At 37.9% G+C, this 25,621-nt stretch overlaps 1 protein-coding gene across 1 annotated transcript in view; it reads left to right on the top strand.

Moving 5' to 3' along the window:
* The window catches only part of SLIT2 (slit guidance ligand 2), a gene marked incomplete at both ends in the record, with an annotated part of 373,384 nt that overhangs the window by 14,023 nt on the left and 333,740 nt on the right, over positions 1-25,621 (top strand). Inside the window, 1 exon segment of the mRNA XM_080697867.1 lies at positions 2,168-2,239. Within this exon segment, the coding sequence (XP_080553993.1) occupies positions 2,168-2,239 (72 nt within the window).

Raw genomic sequence — 25,621 nt, 5'->3', positions numbered from 1 at the left:
AACAAATACAATAAAGTCATAATTATGCTATATTTTATCAGAATTGGATAATAATAGATTCTGAAAGTCTTTCGTTTTCAGAATCATCACCAAGAGAGAACAAATAAAGTTTTAGGTTTTGCTGTAACCTTGTTATATACTTTATTCATAAAAAAATAGTGTAAGTGGAAAGGAAACTCATCTTTTCACCACCATTTATTCGTTGCCCCCTTCTTGTCCTGGCAAACTTTAAAAAAAAAAAAAAAAACTAATACACATTGTATTAAGTTCTGAGAATGTTTCCGTAGGTAACCAGCTTCTTAGTGATATGAGTTTATGTAACCAAAGTGTTGTCATCCTTATAACTTCAGGGCATTTTCCAAGCCTGGTCCAGGTGCTCATTTGATGAACGATTTCCTTTTAACACACTCTTGAGAGGAAAAAATAGAAAGACTCAAATTGCATATATCTGGGATCATGAGTGGAGAGTTTCCTAAATTCGATTTTTCCATTTTTTAAAAATATTTCAAAGAATTCTTGGGAAAGATTCATTATCTAATTTCTTAGAATTTGTAATTATGGCTCTCATTTCTGCCCTCTAGAGACAAAGTAAGTGTAATTTTTCTTCTCCCTGATAATCCTTTAAATAAGACAAGATGAATCTTCTCTCTTTCTGTCATTATAACAGTCTGTCTGGTAGAGTTAAGAAATACCCTAGGTTTTTTTGGCATGAGAGTTTCAGGACTTACTCTTCTATAAGCCAAGGGGTTTGTAAATAATGTGTGTATGTGTTTTACATTATGTAGTCATCATTTTGTTTGGATTTGGATAATGCAGAGAGATAGGTATTTTAAATTGAATATTAAATTGTACTCTTACAACAGATAGGATGCTAGATAGGTACAATTTAATGTTAATTTCCATTCTTTTTTTTTTTTTCTGCGGGTTTGGGGGTGAAACCCAGGGGCATTCGACCTCCGAACTACACCCCCTGCCCTATTTTTTATTCTTTATTTTGAAACCTGGTCTCACTGAGTTGCAAAGGGCCTCACTAAGTAGCTGAGGCTGTCCGTGAACCACAAACCTCGGGTCTCAGCCTCCAGAATGCTGGGATTACAAGCGTGCATCACCACGCCCGGCTCTTAATTTCTATTCTTAAAACAACACAGTAAAGAATAGTGTTTGCTTGGGTGTTTGCTTTTTCTTTATTACAGAGATATGAATAGCTGGAAAGAAGTGTTCCATAACATCAAGTCTTAAATTGAGTTAGATTGGGAACCAACTTCTTTCGTAAAACATTTAAAATATTCCGATATCAGTTAAACATTTAAAACATCATTTGAATAGTTTATGACATCACTAATAGTTGTACCTTTAAGCCTCAAATTTAACGGAGGGTTGTGGGATATGAGTTAACGTTTGAACTTTGTTGGTTTCTTCTGATTTTGCCTAGAAGGACAGATCGTACCAACTCTCACACTTTTAATTTTTTTCAACAAAACAAATAGTTAATAAAATTGCAGCTGGGTGTGGTGGTGCACGCTTGTAATCCCCGCGCTTGGGAGGTGGAGATAGGAGGATCGCGCAGGTTCGAAGTCAGCCGGGCTGGCTTAAGAGACCCTGTTTCAAAAAATATATAAAATAGGTCTGGGAGTGTAGCCCAGAGGTAAAAGGGCTTCCAGGAACCCCAGTACCACCAAAATAAATAAATAAATAAATAAATAAATAAATAAATAAATAAATAAATAAATAAAATTGCAATCTCCATCACCTACAATGGCTTGGATGAAAGATCATTTGGGAGAGTGTCTGAATTATTTTGAGATACCATTTGCTATAATATTTTTGCTGGATGTTGAAGTTGCTTAGCAGTCTCAGAGTCATGAAATCCCTTATCATGACTGTATCCCTTATCATATCCCGTATTCTGGTTGACTGATGTTGCAGGGATTTGAGTTTGGAGTTTAGGCCCCAGTAATCATCACCTGAGCACACACAATAGAAAATTGCTTTTAAAGAGTCTTGTAACAAAAGGTGTAAGCAACTTTTGATTTGCCAGGCTTGAATTCTCTTGATTGCCATTTCATTCTTTCTTGAAATACAGGACAAAGCATTACACTACCGAATCTCATTCTTATTGTTGGGTATTTTCCATGTAATATAAGCTTTGTTTTTGTTTTCTCAAAAGGCGTTTAAACAGAAATCACCTTCAGCTGTTTCCTGAGTTGCTGTTCCTTGGGACTTCGAAGCTGTACAGACTGTAAGTAGACACACTCAGTTATGGTTGCTTTGGGTAGTGCCTTGTGTTTTATTAAATGTATTATGGACCTGTTTTCTTATGCTTTCCTGGAATCTATTCACCAGTAGATTAATGGATTACATGTTTGCCTGTTTGGTTTTTTTTTTAAATGAAATTTTTGATTGGTATTCCAGTCATTCTCATGGCTTTATTTGGTTTGCATTTAGATGGGTGTGTGTGCGGGGTGTGTGTGTGTGTGTGTATGTATGTGTGAGTGTTACTGTGATGGTATTCTTTTTTTTTTCTCTCCTGTAATGATGGTGTGGTTCACCTCTTTCTTAATGGAAACTTTTGATTGAGTCCTGAAGGGAAAAACTGCTACTGTGCTCCCTCTCAAGAGGAAATGGGCAGTATTTTCTTCGAAAGTTGAGGTTCCTAATGTCAATTTTTTGGGAGTATTATTTCTGTACTCGTCTTAATATTTAGTAGTCTGAAAATATTATTTAAAGATAATATTTAAAGAGTGTTGTAAATTCTCTTTTAAATTGCAGTAGGAGTGACTGAAAGGCCAGGTTTCATATCAGATGCACCATAGACTGATAAAGGAAACACTTCTTTAAAGGAGTATAGCGTGAATATTAGGTAGATTCAGTTTTTTTCTCCCTGGAATGCTTGTTCGCTGACTTAATGTGTAATAGTGAAAAAACAATTTTGGAGAGCTTTTAAAAATTGGAGTTGCAGCCTCATGAATGCTTTCATGCAGATGGGAGATAAGCTACAAAGTGTTGGAAAAATAACTAGCAATGATTATTGATGTACTTGCATGTTGTAAAAAAAGAGGGAAAAAAAGAAACTACAGGGATCTATAAAGTAAACAGTTCTGAGTGGCTCCTCTGCACAGTTGGGACCTCCTATCCTATACAGTGTATTGAGAAAATGAACACATGGCTTTTATTCTGAACTTGAGTTTTGTGGCCAACGCTTTGTAGCCTACAAGTTCAATACTGTTGTACTCAATTCCAGAAGTAGAAAGACAAGTGCTCCCACACATCCTCACTGAAGCCAAAATCTCCACTTGGTCCTCCTGATATTTGATGTCTCTCCCTGCAGAGACAGCTTTCCCAGAAGACACTTGACGTCTTCTCTCTAGAGTTCAACTTTCCTAACATTACTTCTCTGAGGCAAGCCAAAGTCACTGGCAGTATTTCTCCTCTTCTTTGTGTTCTGTTACTTAATTGGCCCAATTTAAGTATATTTTAAATAATCAAATAAAAAGCCTCTTTTAATAATTATTCTCTAAGGGTCCGTTTATATTAAGGAAATAAGATGCAATTGTATATCCATATAGATGAGTGAAAACTTAGATTTAAATATGTGCCCTTAGAGTTTCTAAGAATAGTCATGAAGAGTTGGTTTCAATAGTATCCCACTTTCTGCTTTAGTTATTGGTGATTGAGGGGATTTGAAAGAACTAAGTTCAAGGCTAGTGAACCATGGTTACTGTCTTGCTACTAGTTTGATATTTACACATCAAAATAAAACACAGCAGTCTCAGAAATTGCTTTCTGTGTACTGAAAAGTGAAGTGAAATGGAGGGACTGTTGTCTGGAATTAGGCTTATTAAACTGTAGAGGGCAAATGTAGGAAGCAACCTCTATACTATCTGGGAGGGGCAGAAATGTTTGATGTTTTTCCTAGAAGTGCTTGGATTAATTTCCCTAGTTGTTTTCAGGTAGTATCATTCATTTCAAAACCATTCCCCACATCATTGGCAAATCATATTCAGTTTGACATCTTGCTTTCTTTGACAACTTCATAGGAGTAAACCAGGAGGTACATTTGGTTGGGTTTTGTTTTTTTTTTATAACATTTTGAGGCTTCTGTATGAAAGGAACAGACCTAAAACATCTGAGAAGTGAATTAAGGAAACACAACCCAGAAGACGAGGACATTGTTCTCTAATTAAAGGCATGTTTTAAGCATGGGAAAATGGAGAGTTACAAAATGTAGTCATACTTTCATAGTTCTCAGGCGCCTATTTGATTCAAAGAATTTTCTCTGCGGAGTATTGGAATCAGAAGTTGTGTGTGTTCAGTGGGGCTTGTGGGAATAGGGACAGGGATCTTCTGATGTTCCTGAAGTTGCACCTGGATGGCTTAATGTTTTGTCCTCACCAAGTGTCTCTCTTTATTTGGTCTTTAACAGAGGACATAGGCACTGGGCTTCACAGGGAAATCTAGAGGTTTAATTTTGATCTGTACCCTCATGTCAGGAATCTTCTTGTGAGTTGAGGAGCTGTGATCTCACCTGAGCTACACTTAGGTGAATTGTTCACAGTGAGATTTCTCTTGAGAGAAAAAGCTAAAAGCTGTACCTTTCTTGTGATGGTATTACTAAACTGGCACAATGAGTCTTTAATAAACAGAGAGACAAAAGTGGGTGAAGCTGACTGCAGGGCTGGTGCTATGATAAAGAGCAAATAGTGATTCATATTTTCTTCATATGATATAGGCATTAGTAGCTCATCTGAAACAAATATTCTAGTTGATAGAAAATGTACACAGACTCATATGCAAAATGTCTTTTAAAATGTGAGTTTGAGCCAGACATGGTGGTATACGCTTGTAATCCCAGCACTTGGGATATTGAAACAGAAGGATTGCAGGTTTGAGGCCAGCCTCAGAGTTTCCAGAGGCCCTTAAAAACTTAGTGAGATCCTGTTTTAAAACAAAAAATAAAAGACATCTGAGGGTAGAGCTCAGAGGTAGAAGAATGTCCCTGGGTTCAATTGCCAGTACCAAAATTTTAAAAAAAGTAAAAAATGAACCTTTTTGCACAGGAAGTGCCGAGATAGGATCCAGGATTTTTGACAGATAACAAGGAAGAAGCTGGGTGTGGTGGTGCAGAGGTAATCTCAGTACTTGGGAGGCTGAGACGGGAGAATTGTAGGTTTGAGGACAATCTCAGCAATTTAGCAAGCCACTTAATAAAACCCTGTTTCAAAACAAAAAAGGGCTGGGAGTATATCTTGGAGATAGAATGCTTCTGTTCAATTTCCAGTATAATACCAAACAAACAGCACACAAAAACAGGAACAAAATATTAGGACAAAAAAAGTACAGTTTTTGGCATTTGCATCTATATATATTAAGAGATTCCTTGTTGCCTGGATGCATAATATTGTAGAGCCAAGCATATAGAACTCACAAAAGAAATGGATTTAGAATTTCTCTTTATAATTTATCACTGATGCCACTTAATAGCTCAATTTACTTCTCTTCTGACTTATTATCTCTTTTATGTTTACTTAGTGACTTTTTCAGATATATCACCAATGAAAAAAGTTTGCCAACTTACTATACTAGTTCATACATTGGTATTTGATGTTTAGCATTGTTTGCTTAGATGAAAGCTCTCCTGATGTACTGGACATTACACAGATTTTCTTTGAGCTTTTGTAATAAATAATCACCCTTTGACTCTTGGCTGAAAATGAGATGCCAGAGGAAGAAGCACACATGTTTTTTGCAGACTCTAAATGCAATATAAAAGAAAATGAGGGTACACTGTATATGAATTATGATTCGACACGGTTGATTGCTGCTAGCGGCCAAATATGCTTTCCCTTTGCTGTCTGCTCCAATTTCTCTTTGGAGGGGTTGAGAGAGCACTCCATGTTCAGGTCAAGATATTTGCTCAGAAATAGTAGTACAGTTGCAGCTGCGTTTGTTGGAGCAGGAGACTAGTTTAAATAGCATTACCATTTATCCAGTCCATTAACAGAACTCTGTAAAATAATACCAAGTCTGCGTAAACTACAGGACAGTGTAATAAAATTACAAGCACTCGTTGACAGATGGAAAGTGTAAGTAAAGGGAAAGTAAAGTAAAGGGTGATAGGTTGGAGGTTAAAAGAGACATGCATAGCTTTCTTAAGTTGTGGAGAGAGACTGCGTCCTCTCATTTGCTCTTCCTTGGACATGGACGTTGGACTTGATAGGATCATCTGGAGAGCGGAAAAAATTATTTTCAGAGCAATCTGGAGCTGTTTAACTGAAACAGAGATTGCGGTGAATTTTAACCTGGATGCCTGTGACTCGTTGAAGTCTATAAGTAGCATATACAAATCTTCCAGATAAATGTAGCCAAGGTGGCTTATGAATGTGTGATTCACAATTTCTTTTTTTAATTTATTTTCTATTGGTGCAATGTATTCATACATCAAAATGGTATAAAGAAAATACTTTTGTAGACATACATGCACACATCGCCCAGTTAGCCCCTACCCGATCCCCACCCCGTTCCCTCCCCATCCCTCCTTCCCATGCTTGGCTTAGTGGTTGACATCTAGTTTTATAGCAATTTATCCAATATTAATGATGATAACCTCACAAAACAGTTTCATTTGTCTGATACCAAGCTTTTGATGACTTAAAGAGTGATTCGAGATTTCTGATTCGAGTTTGTAACTACTAGTTCCTGGGTCATTAGGGAGGAAATTCATTGACAGTACTGTGGTTTGGCGTTTGGTTATAAATATTTGTTTTGTGGCTTTTGGTTTATTTCTTTGAGTACTATTATATTTACTCAGGCATCCGCATGATGATGTAAAGCACTTTGTAGAAATCTGTTTTTTCACTTGTATATGCCAAACCAAAAGAGCTCAAACACAAGTAGTTACCTGTGTCCCAGTTACATACTATATACTTTTTGGAATAAAAATTTTTAATCCTGGTTCAAAAGTAGCATTTACTGCTCCCCAGTAGAGCCACAAAATTATCTAAAATTATAATATTACTCTTAAAACAAATTTGTATTTTTGCCTACTGCATACTTGCCTGAGAAAAATAGATTTTGACCCAAAATTGACTGGTCAGGCCACAGCTCATTTGCTATTAAACACAATCTCAGGCTCACAAAACTGTTTTTGATAATAATAGTAATTGGAACTCTTTAAAGAGGAAAACTTAATTTTGTCGAATTAAGGCAAAAAGTTAATTTGATATAATTAACATTTAAGCTGTCTTTATCTGTTCCTTGTTCCCATAAAAGAAGGCATAGTTTTTGTTGTTGTTATTGTTATTATTGTTTTGTTTATAATAGCATTACGAGTAACACATGCTCACTTTAAAAATGGTTTAAGAAATTCAGAAAAATTGAAAAGGGAAGTAGAAACTCTTCATTATCTCACCATCCAGAGAAAAGCACTCTCATCTTTGTAAATTATTATTATGTTAATTTTATTTTTATACGATTAGGTATATACATGCTGGTCACACATGTATAATGAAAACATGTTTTTTAAAGATCCCCAGGGTCTAGTATAAGACTTCACTTTTTTGAAGCTCTCAATAAGTGTTTGATGTATTGAATTAAATCTCTGTCGAGTTTGGAGTTTGCAATTTGAATGAACAAATAGTAACTCTGGGAAGGCATTATGAATTATGGAGAGCTAAATTAATTTAAAGGATAACTTGGCTAATTAAATGTTTGATTCCCTCAGGTTTTCTACATCTTGAAGGGTTTCGGTAGCGTAGAGCAATCAAAACGGTCCATTGTTTTAACCTAACTAAAATATACATTAATTTATTATGATGCTATATTTGTGCAAGACTAACCCCTAATTTCTGGATGTCGGGTTATTCTCATAGGATTCTTGTACTCAAGCAGAAAAGCAGAATACGGCAGTGGAGTCCATGTAAAACCTCCTCTGGAAGTAATTTCTGCCAGCCCTGATTAAAGTGCGGGCTGCTCAAAGTGTCAGGTACCATAGCGTCCTGCTTCATTTTACTCCCAGCCTGCTTGGCCCCTGCCACAACACACCCAACAGTGGTTGTGCAGGAATTTCAGGTTCCAGTTGCTACGGTTACTGTTGTCTGGCCAGATTGACATCATTACTCATCTAACCAGCTGTCCTGCTAGTTACCGCTGAGTTCGGTTGCTGTGCTGCTGAGGCTGCTGCCCTAGAGCCTCACGTGCTGAGGGTGAAAGTTCTTCAGAAGGTGGTGTATCCCTGTTAGAAATTGGTGTTAAGGAACACTATTTGCCTTAAACTGATACTTCAGTAAAAGGAACACATTGACTTCTTATCTTTGCAAATAAGGGATCAGTAAGTGAGAAGAAATATAACGGAAGTGTTAACTTTCAATATTAAAACACCGAAGCCCTCATTATAATACTCAGTAAGTAAATTATTACTTATAATTGGGCAAAAGAGTACTTGTTTTGGCCACTTGTAAAATAGAGATATACAAGGAGTACTTCATTGGAAAAAAGATTGCTATTACATAATTCTAAATTTTATTCTTAAGTAGATTGAAAAAGACTGGTTCTTCAGAGTTGTTGCCACTTATAAAAAAAACAATGTGTGGATCATTAACAGGACAGACTTCTGATTTTATTTATTTTTGTTTTTTTTTTCCCTTCAAATATACACAAAATTCAGTGAGTTAGAGGTTATACACCCAGTGATGCTTAATGTGTTATTTGAGACTTTGCCAGGCTTGGCGTCTATGGCTTCTACTTGAAAGAGATCACTAGTGGAAGGCTTATTGCTTGAGAAAGCCAAAAAATTGGCAGGTTTCTGCAGCTCCCAGATCACAATGTGGACTCTGTTTGAGTGTGAACCCCATGACAAAGAATATAGCACAGGAAACTCAAGTGCATGAAGGTCTTTCCCACTCAACTGTACTTATCTTACTTTCCCACCAACAGGTCCTCATGGTATGCCAGCTGGGACTTGGACAGTACTGTGGTAGATGCTGGGGAGAGACTGGAATAATATGTAGCCACGTGACATGTGGTATCTGTGGACCTTGGCTCTTGCTAACATCTGACCTGTAACATGTAAATTACAGCCTCGCAAGTTCATTCTGATCGATGGTGCTTCTGAAACATGTGTTTAAATACCCAGATTTCATGTCTGAAAGAAATGATTGCATCACCAGATGATCTTTTAATATTTGCCTGTAAATCATCAAACGACCACTGCAATCTCAAGGCTATGATTTGGAGGACCGAGGCTCACATAAATATTATTTCTGGGTATAAATGATGGCAGAGATTTTGTTAGATATGAGTCACTTTGATGTATGTACATACTTAGCTCATGTTTTAAGACACTGAAACAAATTACATTTGTATCATAAGGGAGATGGTTTCAAACAGTTTCAGTATCTTTGTAAGGTACTTGATCACCTCTGAAATCCAGGTTTCTCACCTGTTACAGGAGAAGGATAAAACGGTTTGCCTTCTGGGGCTACAACCATGACTTGTACTCTGTATTCAGATGCACATCGTCAACTATATCCTTGTATTGCTACCATCCTCCCTTGCAAATATGACAAAATAAGAGCCACTCAGATGTCCTTGGAACTTGCCCTCAGTCAGTAAAGGTTCTGATTCTATCCACCGTGCCACCAGGAGTTTACATATATCCTCGTGTTGATGATGCATTAACGTGAATGGTCACATCAATTTTTCTGCCGCTACAAATGGACAGAAAGTGTGCATTTGTACCATGTTATTTCTACTTGGCCATACAAGGTACAGTCAGCCACTATCCTCTTAATGAGGTCTCTTCGCTCTCATGCAGTTGGTGACTAATAGAGTTTTAAATTTCCTATATAAAATGAGTTTGGGATAGAAGCAAAGCAACGGTGACTGAGGGACTCTTTGCTAATCCACTTATGTGAGTTCCTGTTTTAATGATGTATTTTTCTGAATGACAAAATGTAGATACCTAGCAAACCCTTTCAACAATCTAGGTAAAAACTATTCTGAAAAGTTGCTCAAAAGAGGTACATTAGCAGCTTGAAGTTTCATTTCTACTATTAATGAGGATTTCCATTTTACGAAGCATAGACGATATTTAATACATTTGTCTCGTAACACAGAAATAAGATCTGAATGTTGGAACTGTTTCTATAAACTGCATATGTGGCTTTAAGTGTATTTTTAAACTGCAAATTGTGTCAGAATTCAGTGCAAACTGCAGTCCTCTTCAGACTTTGAATTTAAACACTTATTTCGTAGTGAAAACGATTTCATCCTGAAGTTACTATTTTTTTATTTATTTTATTTTATTTTGGTTTGCTTTTGTTGTAATCACAGTGTTTCTCATGGGACCGTATTCATCACAGTTAGAAAAATATGACACAAGTCTCCTCATACCTGTTATCTCCATCACACTAAGTGCCATCTCTGAATTGTTTTTGTGGAGGATTATCCTTAAAATCTGCTGGCCAGGAGTGATGGTGAATGCCTTAGTACTTAGGAGACTGAGAATGGAGGATCACAGATTTAAGGCCAGCCCCATTAATTTATCTAGGCCCTAAGCAACTTGGTGAGACCTTGTTTCAAAATAAAAAATAAAATAAATAAATAAATAAATAAATAAATAAATAAATAAATAAAATTAGGCTGGAGGTATAGCTCGAAGGTAGAATGCCTCTGGGTTTAATCTCCAGTACCAGAAACACACAACCAAAATAAATAAATAATATATTTTGGGAAATTGTGATATAAAAATCTCTAGACAGCAGTTTTAAAATGAATTAATTCCTAGAGAGAAAGCAAAACAACAGAAAAAGACCTGTGTGTGACACCACCCACATTCGAGGCTAACGCATCCTGTTGTGAAATGTTATTAGTAGAACATCTGTGCCTTTTGAAATGACCCCAGATGAGTGTTTACTGCTGAGTATGGCAACTTGATTTAAGTGTTGTTTTTTTTTTAAGACTTAAAGAAAAGAGAAGTAAATAAGTCTGGAAAGAAAATGGGAAAAGATAGCTTTGTCCCATCATGATAGTTTTCTTCTACTAGTGAAAGATTAAAGCTCAAAGTATGTGAATGGCTGAGAACCACACAGAGAAAGGTTGACTGCTTCCCCTCCAACAGTTCCAATTGATTGAAAAAAAGCCTAATTTAAAGTTTTGTTTGTTCTATGTCTTAAACCATCAGAATTCTCTTTTAGGACCGGAGGAATGCTCCGGAGGAAAAAGAATCCAAGGATAAAAAGTCATTGCAAGCTAACAATTGTTCCTAATCCTCACAAAATGCTGGAGAAATTAAATTTATTCTTTATTGCTCAAAGAGTTACCTAGGTCACTGGGCGATGGGAAAATTGGACTGGAAGTCGAGTAGGCGCGAGCATTGTCTTGTGTCTAGATGCTTAACCTTAGACACGACAAGGCCTCTTAGAGTATTGTGGGAACTAGGTTCAGAGCATTAACACCAGGACTTTTATTACCCTGGATTTATAATAGGCTGTGCTGTCAGGAGATGAAAATGTTGTGTTTACATTTCAGTGTTAAATGATCATTTAATTAACACCTAAGGAGAAAAAAAATACTTGTGAAATTCTTAGAAGCTTTTATTGTTGGTTTCCTGGGAGGTTTTAATATCCAACTTCCATTGAGATTTCTTTTTTGTAAGTAGAGATACAAAAGACATAATAAACTTTTTAAGAAAACAAAACAGTTTAACCTTGACCTTTTTTTCTAAAATATTAATTTAAATTACATTTTAAATCTGGAGTACTTATTTGAAAGGTTTTTAGTCTCATATATTAAAAACACGTCTTAATTGAATACATTCCTCTTATGTAAGCACTTAGTTTACATATTATTTAATTTACATTTTAAAGTTTTTATTGTAAAACATTTGAAATTGCCAAATAGCTTATCTTAAGAAGTCAAATATGTTTAGAATACTAATTAAAAAACATCCTGTATGTTTTTAACCACCATCCTAGTTACATTGATCTAAGAATCAGATTCAAAATAGTTATTCAGGAGCAAGCAAACCCTATTGGAAAAAGGCACTATATTCTTTTCATGATTAATTCGAAAACAGTTAATATGATGAAAGCAATTATATGTAGACAATAATGGAGACTGTTGCCATTAACATGAAAATTCAAATTTGCTTTCTAAAAGATTAGATATTATCTAATGTCTTAATTTATTCTTGATCTTTTATGAGACAAATAATTAAAAAGGAAAACATAAGACATACTGTCAGGAACAGCTGCATACCTAATAACACTTTAAAGACATTTTTTCCAAAAGTGTCATTAAAATATATATATTTGCCCACTCATTTTATCTGGATATGAAACTTTATTTTTGAACATACAAAAGTTTGAAAAGCATTTACCAGTCACCTATTATTAAAGTAAAATATATCTTAATTTTTCCAGAAATGTGCATGCTGTTCTAATGTAGTTTTTCAAAGTACACTCTTTCTTGTTGTTGTGCAAAAAATAGGGTTTATCCCCTTTTTAAAAAGTTTAAATTCAAATGCCTGAGGATAAAAACCACTTTCTGTATTATTCATGGTAATGAAGGATTGGGTGTTATTAAAGTCTCTTAATGGAAAGCCCTGCTTTGAAGCAAGAATTATATTCTCATTTGCAAAATGCTGCTGAGCGTTAGGTATGCGTTTGTATGATGTTACGTGCTCCTCTACCTTCTATCAAGTTTCAGCTTTTCTGCAAAGCACTTGTTTCTTAACCTACATCAATTTTCTCCCCTAAAGGAATTACTTCTCTATTTAGTTTCTGGTGACAAAATCTTACATGTAGGAATATTACTTTAAGTTTTATCTCCTTTATATAAAGGTCGACCTTTTGGTTGAAGTGACCACAGACACAGAATGTCCGGAAGTTTAAAATCGTGGGAGAGAAAGAGAAAAGTGACATCATGGCGTCATTTAACGCATCAAATAGCTAGAATATTCTAAATGATATTATTTATGAGACCACCTGTTACCAGCCAACCAGATGATGGGTTTGTGTATGTAGAAGGGGTTGAGGAAGGCAATTTGGGGCCTTAGACATGCTGAGAGCCAGGAATTGAAGATTTTTGTGAATGTTCAAATTGCTTAAAGAGTATTTGAAGAAATTATAGGAAATTTATTTAGCATGGATAATTGTGTTACTTTTATATGAAAAAGTCAGGGCTATGCTTTTATAGCTAAGAAAGTTTAAAATGTTATACATTAATTATTTTGAACCTTTACCTAGAAACTATAAAGAAAGATCTCTGTGTGTGTGTGTGTGTGTGTGTGTGTGTGTGTGTGTGTGTGTGTGTTAATAGAGATTCAACCCAGGGGCATTCTATTATTGAGCTACACATACTCAGTCCTATTTTTATTTTTATTTTTATTTTTATTTTTGAGTCAGGGTCTCATTAAGTTGCAGAAGGTTTCTGCTAAGTTGCTGAGGCTAGTGTCAAACCTGCTATATTTCTATCTCAACATCCCAAGTACTGGGATTATAGGCGTGTGCCACCATGCTGAGTTTAAAGAAAGATTTTAGTATTCATTTTAGATAAAGTCTCTGGCTTGCCTCTTTGAAAATTAGGGATAACTAGCTGGGCATGGTGGCACACGCCTGTAGTCACAGTATTTGGAAGCCTGAGACAGAGGATCAATGGTTTTGGGACAGCCTCGGTGTTTAAGTGAGACTCTCAGAAACCTAGCCAGACTGATTCAAAACAAAACAAATAAATAAATAAATAATCTGGGAGTATATCTCAGGTGTAGAATGCCCCAGGGTTTAACCCCTGGTAACACACACACACACACACACACACACACACACACACACACTCTCTCTCTCTCTCTCTCTCTCTCTCTCTCTCTCTCTCTCTGTCTCTCTCTCAAAGGAATAATTGTCTTAAATACAATTATGTGATAAATATTTGATAGATACTCGATTAAACTGTTCCATGGTTTCCTGAGCAATGACTGTTTTACTTGAAGGTAGCTTCCCTTTTGTCTTAGACGTTTTCGGTAGCTGTTGGAGACCTGGCGTAATCTAGCTCAGCATTAGCTCCTCAACGTCCTGGTTGTTGCTGGCAGAGCGCACGAGCTGCGTCTCAGGCAAGCCTGCTTTCCTGCTGCCTTTTGGACTCCTTCCTCACCTTCTGTTCCAGAAGTGGTTACCTCCCTTGTGTGACCTCACCTCTACCAAACCTTCCTCCACGCGCTCAGTTACCTCCACATGATATTCATTAGAAAGTGATGGGTTTGAGTACAGGATGACTTTGAATCACTCCGTGTGTAACCTCTGAAATGTCACTCAGCTACCCAGGCCGTACCTCGGTTTCCCCCTGTGTAAAACAAAGTTATTAAGAGACTGTAACTTACACAAATCCTGCGTGGCGTAAGTTATTTGAATACACAGAGTATGGTGTATGTACAGTGCTTGGCATGTTGTAAGTGCTGTGTACTTTACTGCTCTGGTTGTATTACATCTACTATTATTATCTATTATTGTTTTCTGCCTCATTCTAATATGTCACCACATGTTAGTATTCATATGATAACATACCACATGTGTTAACTTCGCAAAGAAATGTGTCTTACATTTTCTGATTTCAAGTATAGTATTTAGCCTAGTGCAAGTTGACTAATACTTTTTGACTGATGTTGAGTGTTTGGCAGAAATTAATTCTGAAAAAGACCCTAATGATAGATTGAACTTGGAACGAAATATTTTATTTTGTGGGAGGAACACTATATCAGAAGTTAGAAGACAGCTATTAGTTACAGTCTTAGCTCTGCTGGCCACTAGTTACAGATGTCTAAGCAAAGTAAGATGTCTTACTTGCTTTTCTTTTCTTTCTTTCTTTTTTTTTTTTTTGTGGTATGGGGAATGGAACCCAGGGGCATTCTTCCTCTGAGAAACACCCCAGCCCTATTCTTTATTCTTTATTTTGAAACAGGGTCTCACTGAGTTGCAAAGGGCCTCACTAAGTAGTTGAAGCTGTCCTCAAACCACGATCCTCCTGTCTCAGCCTCCCAAATGCTGGGATTATGAGCATTCACCACCACGCCTGGCTTACTTGCCTGCTTTCTGAAGATACCTTTCTTTGTTTATAAGGTATATCATAGGTTAGATTAAGAGCAGGGCCATATCCATATATATTACTGTTATATTACTAAAATTTAGCATAAGGATTTCAAGTCTGCAAGGGATGTTCAAAATATATCTAAGATTCTTTTCTAATTCTTTTCCAAAAATTGATGCGAAACTCTTCACAAGACTTGCAAGAATTCTAATAGTAGAATTATTCATGGTAATAAGCCAGAAATTAGATAATTAGGTTGCGGATGAGTGATTTTGGATGCTTCTCTCTCCCATTTGTAATTTACAAAAGGAAGATTCTTTGCTAATGCTGCCTGCTTGCATTTTTGCATGGCCATGCTATTCAATGTAAATTATTTGAAGGCTTCAGTTAAAAAAGGAATCAATTAAAGGCGATTTGGCGGTTATGCACTGGTAAGCGGTTATCTTGATCCTTGACAGTCTTGGATATGAGGTGAGCCGTATCTACCTAAGTAGTTTTGGCAGTCAGTTGACTCTCCACCATCTCCAGTGCCAGCAAGGAGAAGGAAGGAATTAAAAATCGAAGCAGGACATCAGGAGAGAATGACAGAGAATGCTGGCAGAGCTTTCTGTGCTCGTATTCGTGTCGTCATCTTTTCAGTCGTGGGCTCGAGGGACAGGACCATCATTTTCTATAATCCTCCTCCCTAGGAAATGGATGGTGTACCGGGGACAATTAATTTTCCCGACCTTTTGAGAACAGAATGTACGGAACCTGAATACCCTGAAGGCAAGTGGATTCTGCAGTTTGTTTCTTAAGAGTAGAGCTACTCTCAGGAGGTGGTATGGATTTCTCTCCCTCCCTTGAAGGGGTATGAATTCCACACCTAATGAATAGTTCCAAGGAAAGTTGTCAATCAGGTACCGCGAGTGACCACCCTGGATTCTTCTTTCATTACCCAGGAACGTGAGGGAATGAGGGAGCAACACGGTTACATTTGATAAAAGGAAATACCTTTTCCCTCTTCCCACCCACCATGTAATCCCCTGGAATTTAGTTGAGGTGGGAAATTACTGTAACAATAATATGTTTGGAAGAACGAAATTGTGTGCACAAGAAGAGTGCTCGTGTTGAAAAGCACGTGACTGTAGTCAGTCATGATATTTCAAGACAACAGTTTTCACCCAAGGGGGCTGGAAGAGAATTTTTCTTCATTCTTGTGAATTTCACAGTGAAGCTGGACACAAAAGCCTTACCTCTACTCTCAGGGTGATATATGTATTTTTTTGTTGTTGTTTTAACACTTATTCTATTGCTTTCTGATGGGATTCTAGATCAAAATCTGAAGAAGAATTTGAACTAAATATTACAGAAAAAATGAACTATGATTATAACTACATTGTATTCAAATGGACAAGTATTCTGTTATATCTGCCTGTTTAGAAATCATATCCTAATTTAAACAAGGAAGAGGGGCTGAGAATAGTTATCAGTGTCCAGATTTGGCTTTATTGTCTAAATTCAGTTCCCTGAGTTGAAGAACATTCTCCAAGCATAGGTGAACAGGTTTTGAGAGAGGCTTCCTGTTTTCAAGTAAATGTTATAACTCGAACCGTCAACATGATACATATGATAAGAATAAGATACTTTAGTTTTATTCTGATAATACAACTTTTGCAATTTTTTGAGGATAGCCCTCCCCCGTAATTCTCAAGCATATATTGTTCAGACACCTTTTGTTTATGGCTATAGTAATTTGAGTTTGTATTATATTTCAAAGATGTGACTCCTAAAGTGTGCTCTTGAAAAATGCAAGAGAAAAGTGTTTTGTGGCCAGACATTATGGGATGTGACTCAGTCCCTGCACGTTGTGGTAACTGCAGTATCGACTCATGGACTAAACAAGTCATACAGCCATCAAGAAGTCTTTTCACTTCTTTAAACTTCTTTCCCAAAATTATTTGACTGAACTGGGCTCTACTTTCCGCACTTCCCCCGTTAATTCCAGTTAATCCAAGTAGCAAGAGCAGCTTTTAACTGTTGCAAAGAACAATTACTTTTTGTTAATTATGATTTTTACTTCCTTCCTTCCTTCCTCCTTCCTTTCCTCCCTCCCTTACATTATTATTATTATTTTTTTTTTTTTTTGGTGGAACTGGGGATTAAACCCAGGGGACTTCTGCCTCTAAGGTAACACTCCAGCCCCCTTTATTTTTTATTTTATTTTATTTATTTTTCTCCTGAAGATTTAAAGAAGTTTATTAGAAAGATAGAAATACAGAAAATAGAAATACAGCCCCATGCCAAAATGGCATGGGGGGGGTGACTCGAAATGAATACACCCTTATTTTTTTTATTTTAAAACAAGGTCTCACTAGGTTGCTGAGAATCCTACGAAATTGCTGAGGCTGGTCTCGAACCGGAGATCCTCTTGTCCCAGCCTCCAAAGTACTGTGATTACAAGTGAGCACTACCATGCCCAGCATGATCGCTGTTTTCTTAAAATAAAGCTATTCGAGATGTATGGGGTTGAGAAATATTATATTTTTTTCTTGTACCAACACTGTCTAGTGTACAACTTTGTATAGCTCCAGCCCGATGAATGTGTTGGTATCGACCCAGCCTTAAAGATGAATTTGGCTTTCTGTTGTTACTCTGATGGATAGAGAAACTTCGATTCTTTTGTAACAGTTTCATGAACCAGGGAACACTGATACATGACCCATATTTGTTTTAGGTATTTGTTTACTTGGGTGTGTATACCCCATTCAGCTACTATTTGAGTGACTGGCATTTCTTAATCCGGCTTCTCTTGCTTGTCTGTCCCTGTGGAATGGAGTCTGCTTTAGAAGCCCCCTGCACAAAGGATTGTATAGCAGTGCAGTGAATGAGCAGACCTGAAGTCCTGTGTGTATGGGCAGAAGTTTTCTCACTTGACAAGATGTTGAAGCCCAAAGCATTTTATGTACCGTTTATTTATAGATGTTTTGTGGACATTGAATTTACTATAAAGGTGATTTTTTACTTTATTTTTTATTTTCTGTTTTGCTCAAGACCCCTCTTTCCAGGAATCTAAATTGACAAAGTAATTTAGATATTTGAGATTCAACACATGATTAAAATTAATAAATGTGGTGTGGTGGCATGTACTTATAAACCCAGAACTTGGGAGGCTGAGACAAGAGGATTGCAGGTTTAAGGCCAGCTTCAGCAAATTAGTAAGGCAAATTAATGAGACCCTACTTCAAAGTAAAAAAACATTATAAAATAAAATAGGACTGGAGGTGTAACTTAGAGGTAGAATGTACCCCTGGGGTTCAAGCCACAGTACCACAAAAAGTTTTAAAAAATGGCCAGGCGTGGTGGATCTCTCTTGCAATCCCAGCATTTGGGAGCCTGAGACAAGAGGATAGTGGTTCACGGCCCCTTTAGGTACTCAGTGAGGCCCTTTGCAACTCAATGAGGTCCTTTTTGAAAATAAAGAATAAAAAATAGGGCAGGGGCTGTAGCTTGGAGGTCAAATGCCTCTGGGTTTCATTCCTAGTACCACACACACAAAAATAAAAAAAATGGAAAAAAATCAATATTATAAACTTCTAAAAGTAATTTTTTGTGGTATTGGGATAAAACCCAGGGGCCTTCTACCTCTGGTCTACAGCACGACCTATTTTATATTTATTAGGAAACAGAGTCTTACTAAGTTGCTGAGAGTCTCAATAAGTGGCTGAGGCTGGCTTCGAACCTGTGTGATCCTCCTGTCTCAGCCTCCCAAGCACTGAGATTACAAGCATGCATCAACGTGCCAGGCTCTAAAGGTAATTTTTAATACATGTTTCATCAATGCTTTTTACTGGAACTTGTATTGATTATTATTATTTTCTTTTTTAGTATTACTCTCCCTCTTTGTGTGCTTAGCGTGTTGCTTTGGCTGCCTTTATTTATTTATTTATTTATTTATTTATTTATTTATTTTTGCGGGTCTGGAACCCAGAGGCATTTGACCTCTGAGCTATACCCCCTGCCCTATTTTATATTCTTTATTTTAAAACAGGGTCTCACTAAGTTGTGGAGGGCCTCACTACGTAGCCGAGGCTTTCCACGAACCGCGATCCTTCAGTCTCAGCCTCCCGAATGCTGGGATCACAAGCGTGCGCCACCACGCCTGGCTTGCCATTATTTATTTAGCTTAAACATTAAGGGTAAATATATTAAAGGAAACAGAATTATGAGACCCAATTAAATCTCAATCCAAACGACTACTGAAACTGAAGCAAACTATTTCTATTCAAAGTACATTGACTATAAACAAACCTTTAAAATATTTTTGGATTTTTTTAATGCCTAAAATAATGTCTTATAATAGTTTGAATTCCCTGTATATATGGAGGCAAAAGACCCAGCTTTTTGTTTGTTTGTTTGTTTTTGGTGGTACTGGGGGTGGAACACAGAGGCTTTCTACTTCCGGGCTATACTCCCAGACCCATTTTATATTTTATTAGAAACAGGGTCTCACTAAGTAGCTGAGGCTGGCTTCGATCCTCCTGTCTCAGCCTCCCAAGCGCGGGGATTACAAGCGTGCGCCACCACGCCCGGCAACCCAGCCTCTTTTTACCACCCTTGTTTTATTTTTATCCTTAGACCCCTATAGTATTTATCACCTTAATTATTTTACTAATTGTGTTATCGATTTCAGCACAAATGGGAGCTTTGGGCAGATAGAGAGTCGTAGCCTATGTACAAGAAATGTTGGTAAAATGAGCGATCCTAAGTTTTGTGACAGACTGACAGGGTTTTAATCCTAGCTGCAAGGTTTCCTAGGATGTGACGTGGGGCGTCTTATGTAACTCCCCTGCCTCAACATCCTCTTCTGTGAGATGAGAATAATTAAAATATCACTGTCAGCATCACTGAAGAAGACTCAGTGATGGAATGCATCTGCCGCAGAGTCCAATGAACATGAACCATGATCCATAAACCAAGTAGCTTTTGGCTCAGGAAACAACCAAATATTTACCATAGTCTGAACAGCCTTAGCTCTTGTTTTCTGGGCTTTGGCTGGGTTCTCCTCTTCTTCGACCCCTTCTCCTGTCAGTGTTAGGAGGGAAAGCCTGCTTGCTTTTGCTCGTTTCTGACTACTGTTTTTATGGACTTCTTCATTTTCATGGAGTTCTTTTGTTTTTTTAGTCCTGCTGCTCTGGGATGTGGCGATGCCACCTGGCTTTGCTGCTAAGCTGGCCTGGCTTCCCTTCCCCATCATCGGAGGTGCCACCACCCTGCCTGGGCCCTTCCGCCCTGTAGCTACGCAGTGACCAACAACACATGTCTCATGTCTCCACTTACTCCCTTTTTTTTTTTAAACATGGTTAATCCACAGATGTCTAGCCTAGGGAATTAAAAAATATGCAGCTTAGACTAAGTTGAACGTACTATAGAAGCTGTTTATTTCTTACAGTAGGATTATAGTGAATGAACAAAATGCTTTCCATAGGCCATAGAGTCCTGAAGGGCTTGGACATATAGCAGACAGCATTCATAAGGTTTATCTTTTCAATATCTTTGCATTTGTGTTTTTTTTTTCCTGATACTGTGTAAGTTTAAAGAGAATAGAAGTCAGTAAACCTGTTCAAACTATACACCTCAGCTGGTATACACAGGTGACTTTTGGTACCAGTTTTCTCCCTGTGCTGTAGAATACCTATATCATGTATAAAAGCCTAGAGAGAGCGCCATTCTATACATTTTGTGTCATTTATCAATTTCACCCTAATATTTGTTCCTAAGAGTTTTTATGCATGTGTGCCTATGCATGTGCACATTTTTGCTCACTGTGCAGATAAAAATGTTGCTACAAAATTATTGCAAAGTGGAAATGGCTAAGATGGTGAGAAGCAACTGAGGCCCAGGGCTTAACCTCCTCTCTCTGAGTCCTCACAGGGGCTGAGAGGCATGGCGGACGCCGAGTGTGCTTCCTTGATTCCTTGCCATCCTGGACCATGTACCTCTGACATTTTTATTAGGCTTTTGTGTTTGGTCATTGTATTAAATGCAGCAATTTATTCTTTCCCACTTAAATTGTCTTCCCTGTACAAGGGGTGGAGAAGAATTCACAGTGCCTGCACATCAAAGGCCATTATCTTAGCAAATCCAGCCATACAGAGACAGTGAATCATGACAGCTCCGCTGGGGAGCACAGAACTATAGCATGGAGGGGTGAGAGTGGGGTGAGGCAGTGGGGAGGCCCGTGTCATGTCTGAGCTCTGCTAGGCTTCCTTGTGGGCTGGTGGAAGTCTGCCCCAGGGAGCTCTGAGTCTGGGGGACGCATAGCTCGTAGATGCGACTCAGGAGACTGGTTATTTTTCTTGCCTTCTAAAAAAAAAACAAAAACAGATAAGCACATTGATGCATTAGTATTTCCCATGCATTGCCCTGTATCTCAAGAGAATGTTATAGCAGGGGTTCTATTTTATTGATCTCAGTATCACCTAGGTTTTTAGAATTTTTGTTGTTGTTGACTAAATGACTTTAAGACTCAACACAACCAACTGAAGTGTTCTTCTTATTTGAAGGGCTTAGTCTGATCCTGTCGTGTTTGTGACAGTACCAAGCAGCCGCATTTTAAGTTTCCATTGGTTTTATGCAATAGCTGTCTTACAGTGAGGTTGTCTGCAACTCTCTCATTCCAAGAACTCAAGGTCTTGGTAGCAGGTTCTAAGAACTTAATTTTTTTATTTTAATTTTTTTAGGTGGTACTGGGGGTGGAAGCCAGGGGCTTTCTACCTCCGGGCTATCATCCCTGACCTATTTTATGTTTTTTTATTTGAAACAGGGTCTCACTAAGTTACTGAGAGCCTCACTAAATAGCTGAGGATGGCTTCGAACCTGTGCAATCCTCCTGTCTTACCCTCCCAAGCCTGGGGATTATGAGCATGCACCACCACGCCCAGCTTATTTTTATCTTTTGAAGAACACTCACCATAGGGCTAGTGCCCCAGAGAAGCTAAATAAATCCTTGTTAAGTAAATTTAATAAGGGTGGTACTACTTTTTGTATGTGTGTGGTACTGGGGATGGAACCAGGAGGCCCTCTACTTTTGGGCTATACCCCCAGAACCTATTTTATATTTTATTTGGGAACAGTCTCACCAAGTTGCAGCGAACCATACTAAGCTGCTGAGGCTGGCTTCTAACCCGTGATCCTCCTGTCTCAGCCTCCTAAGTACTGGGGTTGCAAGCATGCACTACCACACCCAGCTAGCTTTACTACTTTTTTAAGCTTTCTTTGTTTAAAAAAATAGTTACGCATTTATTTAATAAAAGCTTCTCATTGTTTTCTTATATATCATACTTATTTTATTGAAAAAAACTGTCTTTTAGAATAAAACAACACTTCAGTAGTGTATCTATGTATCTAATTTTTAGACAGCTGTGTTTGGAAATACCACAGTATGTGTACAAACTAATAATTCATTTTTAGGTAAACAGTCTTTGCTATTATGATACTTCATTATGTATATTATGAGAATATATTATCATAATTTATTTGGGAACTAAAAAAACGAGCCAGGTGTGCTGGCACACACGTTTATGTAAGCCCAGTACTTTGTAGGTTCAAATAGAAGGATCGCTGGTTTGAGGCTAGCATCAGCAATTTTGCAAGACTCTTAGCAACTTAGCAGGATCCCGTTTCAAATTTTTAAAAAGTAATAAAAAGGGGCTGGCAGTGCAACTTGTAGGTAGAATTCCACTGAGTTCCATATCCCTAGTATCAAAACCTTTTAAAAAAGTATGTGACTTAACATGCTATGATTAAAAAAAAAAAAAGAAAACAACAAGGTTTTGTGGGCAGACAGAGCCTCATCTCCTCATCTGTTAAGTGAAGATAATATACACTCATCTTTCTGTGTTGTTATAAAGACTGAATGTTGCTGCAGTGTCAGTGAAGTACCTCCCCTCGATAAATGATGTCATTTTTTACTGTGCAGTTGGTCTTAAAAATGCTGACAGTTAACTGAGTGTGTGTCTTCCAAACATGAACCTCAAAATGAGAACGCTTCCATTTAATTTCTGAAATGCCTAAGTTCTAGCTGTAGTGAACCCTGTTGGTTACTTCTCCACATCCTTCAGTGTGGAGACCCCAGTCCGATGCAGTATCCATCAGTCTCAAGGCTCATTGGTTTCTCAACCATCTTCAGTCTACCAGTGCATGACATTTCTTTGGCAACTCTTTATCAAAGTTACACATTTCGAAGGAGAGGGTGCCTAGAATTCATCTTGAGCGTAGTTGCCACCTCCCTCTTTCTTTCCCTCCCTTCCTTTACTTTCTCTCTCCCTCATTTCCCCCCTCTCATTCTTGCCCTGATTATGAGTGAAGAGCAATGAAGCTCTGGTTAACACCGTTGGCCATGGACAGACTCCCTTGACAAAACCATGTTGAGGGTAGAGAAATAAAGAGACTGAATGAAAGAAGACTGGCTTGACCTGCCTCTGAACATCTTGCTTATGAGATGATCATTTCCCTTATTAGTGAAGCCACATTTACACAGGTGTCAGTTATTTGCAGGCCAAAGTGTATAACTAATCCATTAACCTTTCCATGGGAACCATGATCAGGTTTCTAGTATAGCAACTTTTAGTCAATGCGCATAAAATCGAAACTCCTGGAGTTAGGATTTCTTTACGCTTCATGTTTTCTATGTAGACATAATAAAACCTATTTTTCAGGGTTTTTAGATGATTTTAAAACATTGTGTAAGGCCCATTGTTAGGCTCATAATAGAACCTGCTTTGGGTAGTTGGTATTGTAGTCCTATTTTCTTGGTCAGAATTTTATTACTTGTATCTTTGTCTCATCTATACTCCAGTTATTCATTTCTAATTTTTTTTGTCTTAGAAATCTATGTGTGCCTTACCATGTCATTCACAAACAGAAAACAAAATGATGATGACAAATAAAAAGCACAAAAAAAACCAAAAAATGAAGGTTTTTTTAAACATGGCAGTTTGTATTTTGTAAATTTTATGATCAGAATATCTGTAAATTTTATGTAAATTTTATGATCAGAAAAGCTGTAGCCCTATAAAGTAGACAATATTTTTATATTTTATAGATCTCCCTTTGCCTCTTTTAACATGTGAGACTCAGGGAAACAGAGTCTCTCTTTTTTAAACCCTTGTATCCTAGGTACCCCAAATAGTGTACCAACCATGGTAGACTGGTCAACACCAATTTTGTGGGTAGGAGGAAAAGAGTGATGGAGAATCCAAGTGGGGAAGCTATTAAATGTGGTCCCGTTAGAAAACTCCTTTAGTGTGTAGCATTGTTCTTAGGATACAAACCATATCTTTTTGTAGATGTGAATATTATGACAATTTTCTGGCAGACATTAATAAATTCTCCTCATTTTTAACAAAATCAGTATATCCAAATAGTTTTCTGACTGTTGGCATTAGAATGCCAGTAGGAAAGAGATCCTTTTTCTGTTTTCCTTACAGCTTCCTGAGGTATAATTGACATAAGAAGCATCTCATATTTAAAGTGTACAATTCAGGAATTTATTCTAAACCTGCATTATTGTCTCATATCATCATCTAAATCATGTTGAAAATGACATACATGCACAGGGCACGTGTTGCCTCCCCATTTCCCTCCCCCCCAATACAGAAACCACATGCTCAGTGGGCCTCTGAGTCCTGCACACTCTGCTGCTCTGCGCAGCTTCCTCCTGCTGCCTTTGCTCTTGTCTGCCTGGGCCCCATCTGTACAGGCAGAAGCAGATCCCAGTGTGCCTCCCTATTTCCTCTGCAGGGCCTCGCAGGGCCTTTGCACAGGCAGGTTCCTGTACCCAGAACTGCATGAACTGCTTACTCTACCCATTCATCCCTCGCCGTCACCGTATCCCCAGCCATTTTCCCATATTCCTGATTTACCCTGTTTAGCTCTTTCACATTTTCATCTTGCTTGCTCACTCCAGAAGACTTTCCCTTTTTCCTCTAGATTAAACCACAGTAACTCTTCTCTCTCTCTCTCTCTCTCTCTCTCTCTCTCTCTCTCTCTCTTTCTCTCCCTCCCTCATTCCCTCCCTCCCTCCCTCCCTCCCTCTCTCTCTCTCTGGTGGTGCTGGGGATGGAAGCCAGGGTTTTTCTACCTCCAGGCTATACTCCCAGACCTATTTTATACTTTATTTGGAAACAGGCTCTCACTAAGTTGCTGAGAGCGTCACTCAGTAGCTGAAGCTGGCTTCGAACTTGTGTGATCCTTATGTTTCAGCCTCCCAAGCACGGCAATTACAAGCGTGCACCACCATGCCCGGCTTCTCTCTTTTTTAATTGGTACATTGTAGTCATCCATCTTAACAGAGTGCAAGATGGTAGAGGCGTACGTGCACATGTCACTCATTTAGTCCTTCCCCAATTCCCACCCCCTCCCTCCTCATGTTTGGCTTAGTGATTGATATGTTTGTGAATGTCCATCACGTTCATTTGGGAGTTTTCCTCTACCTCCCTTCCATATTCCTCAGTTAGGTCACCTTATTTACGCACCACTGCAGTTTACCGGTAATCTCAACCGT

This window comes from Muscardinus avellanarius (genome assembly GCF_963383645.1).
Source record: "Muscardinus avellanarius genome assembly, chromosome: 6".
Taxonomy (NCBI): domain Eukaryota; kingdom Metazoa; phylum Chordata; class Mammalia; order Rodentia; family Gliridae; genus Muscardinus; species Muscardinus avellanarius.
The sequence above is the reverse complement of the archived record's forward strand: the minus strand, read 5'-3'. Positions and strand labels throughout refer to the sequence as shown.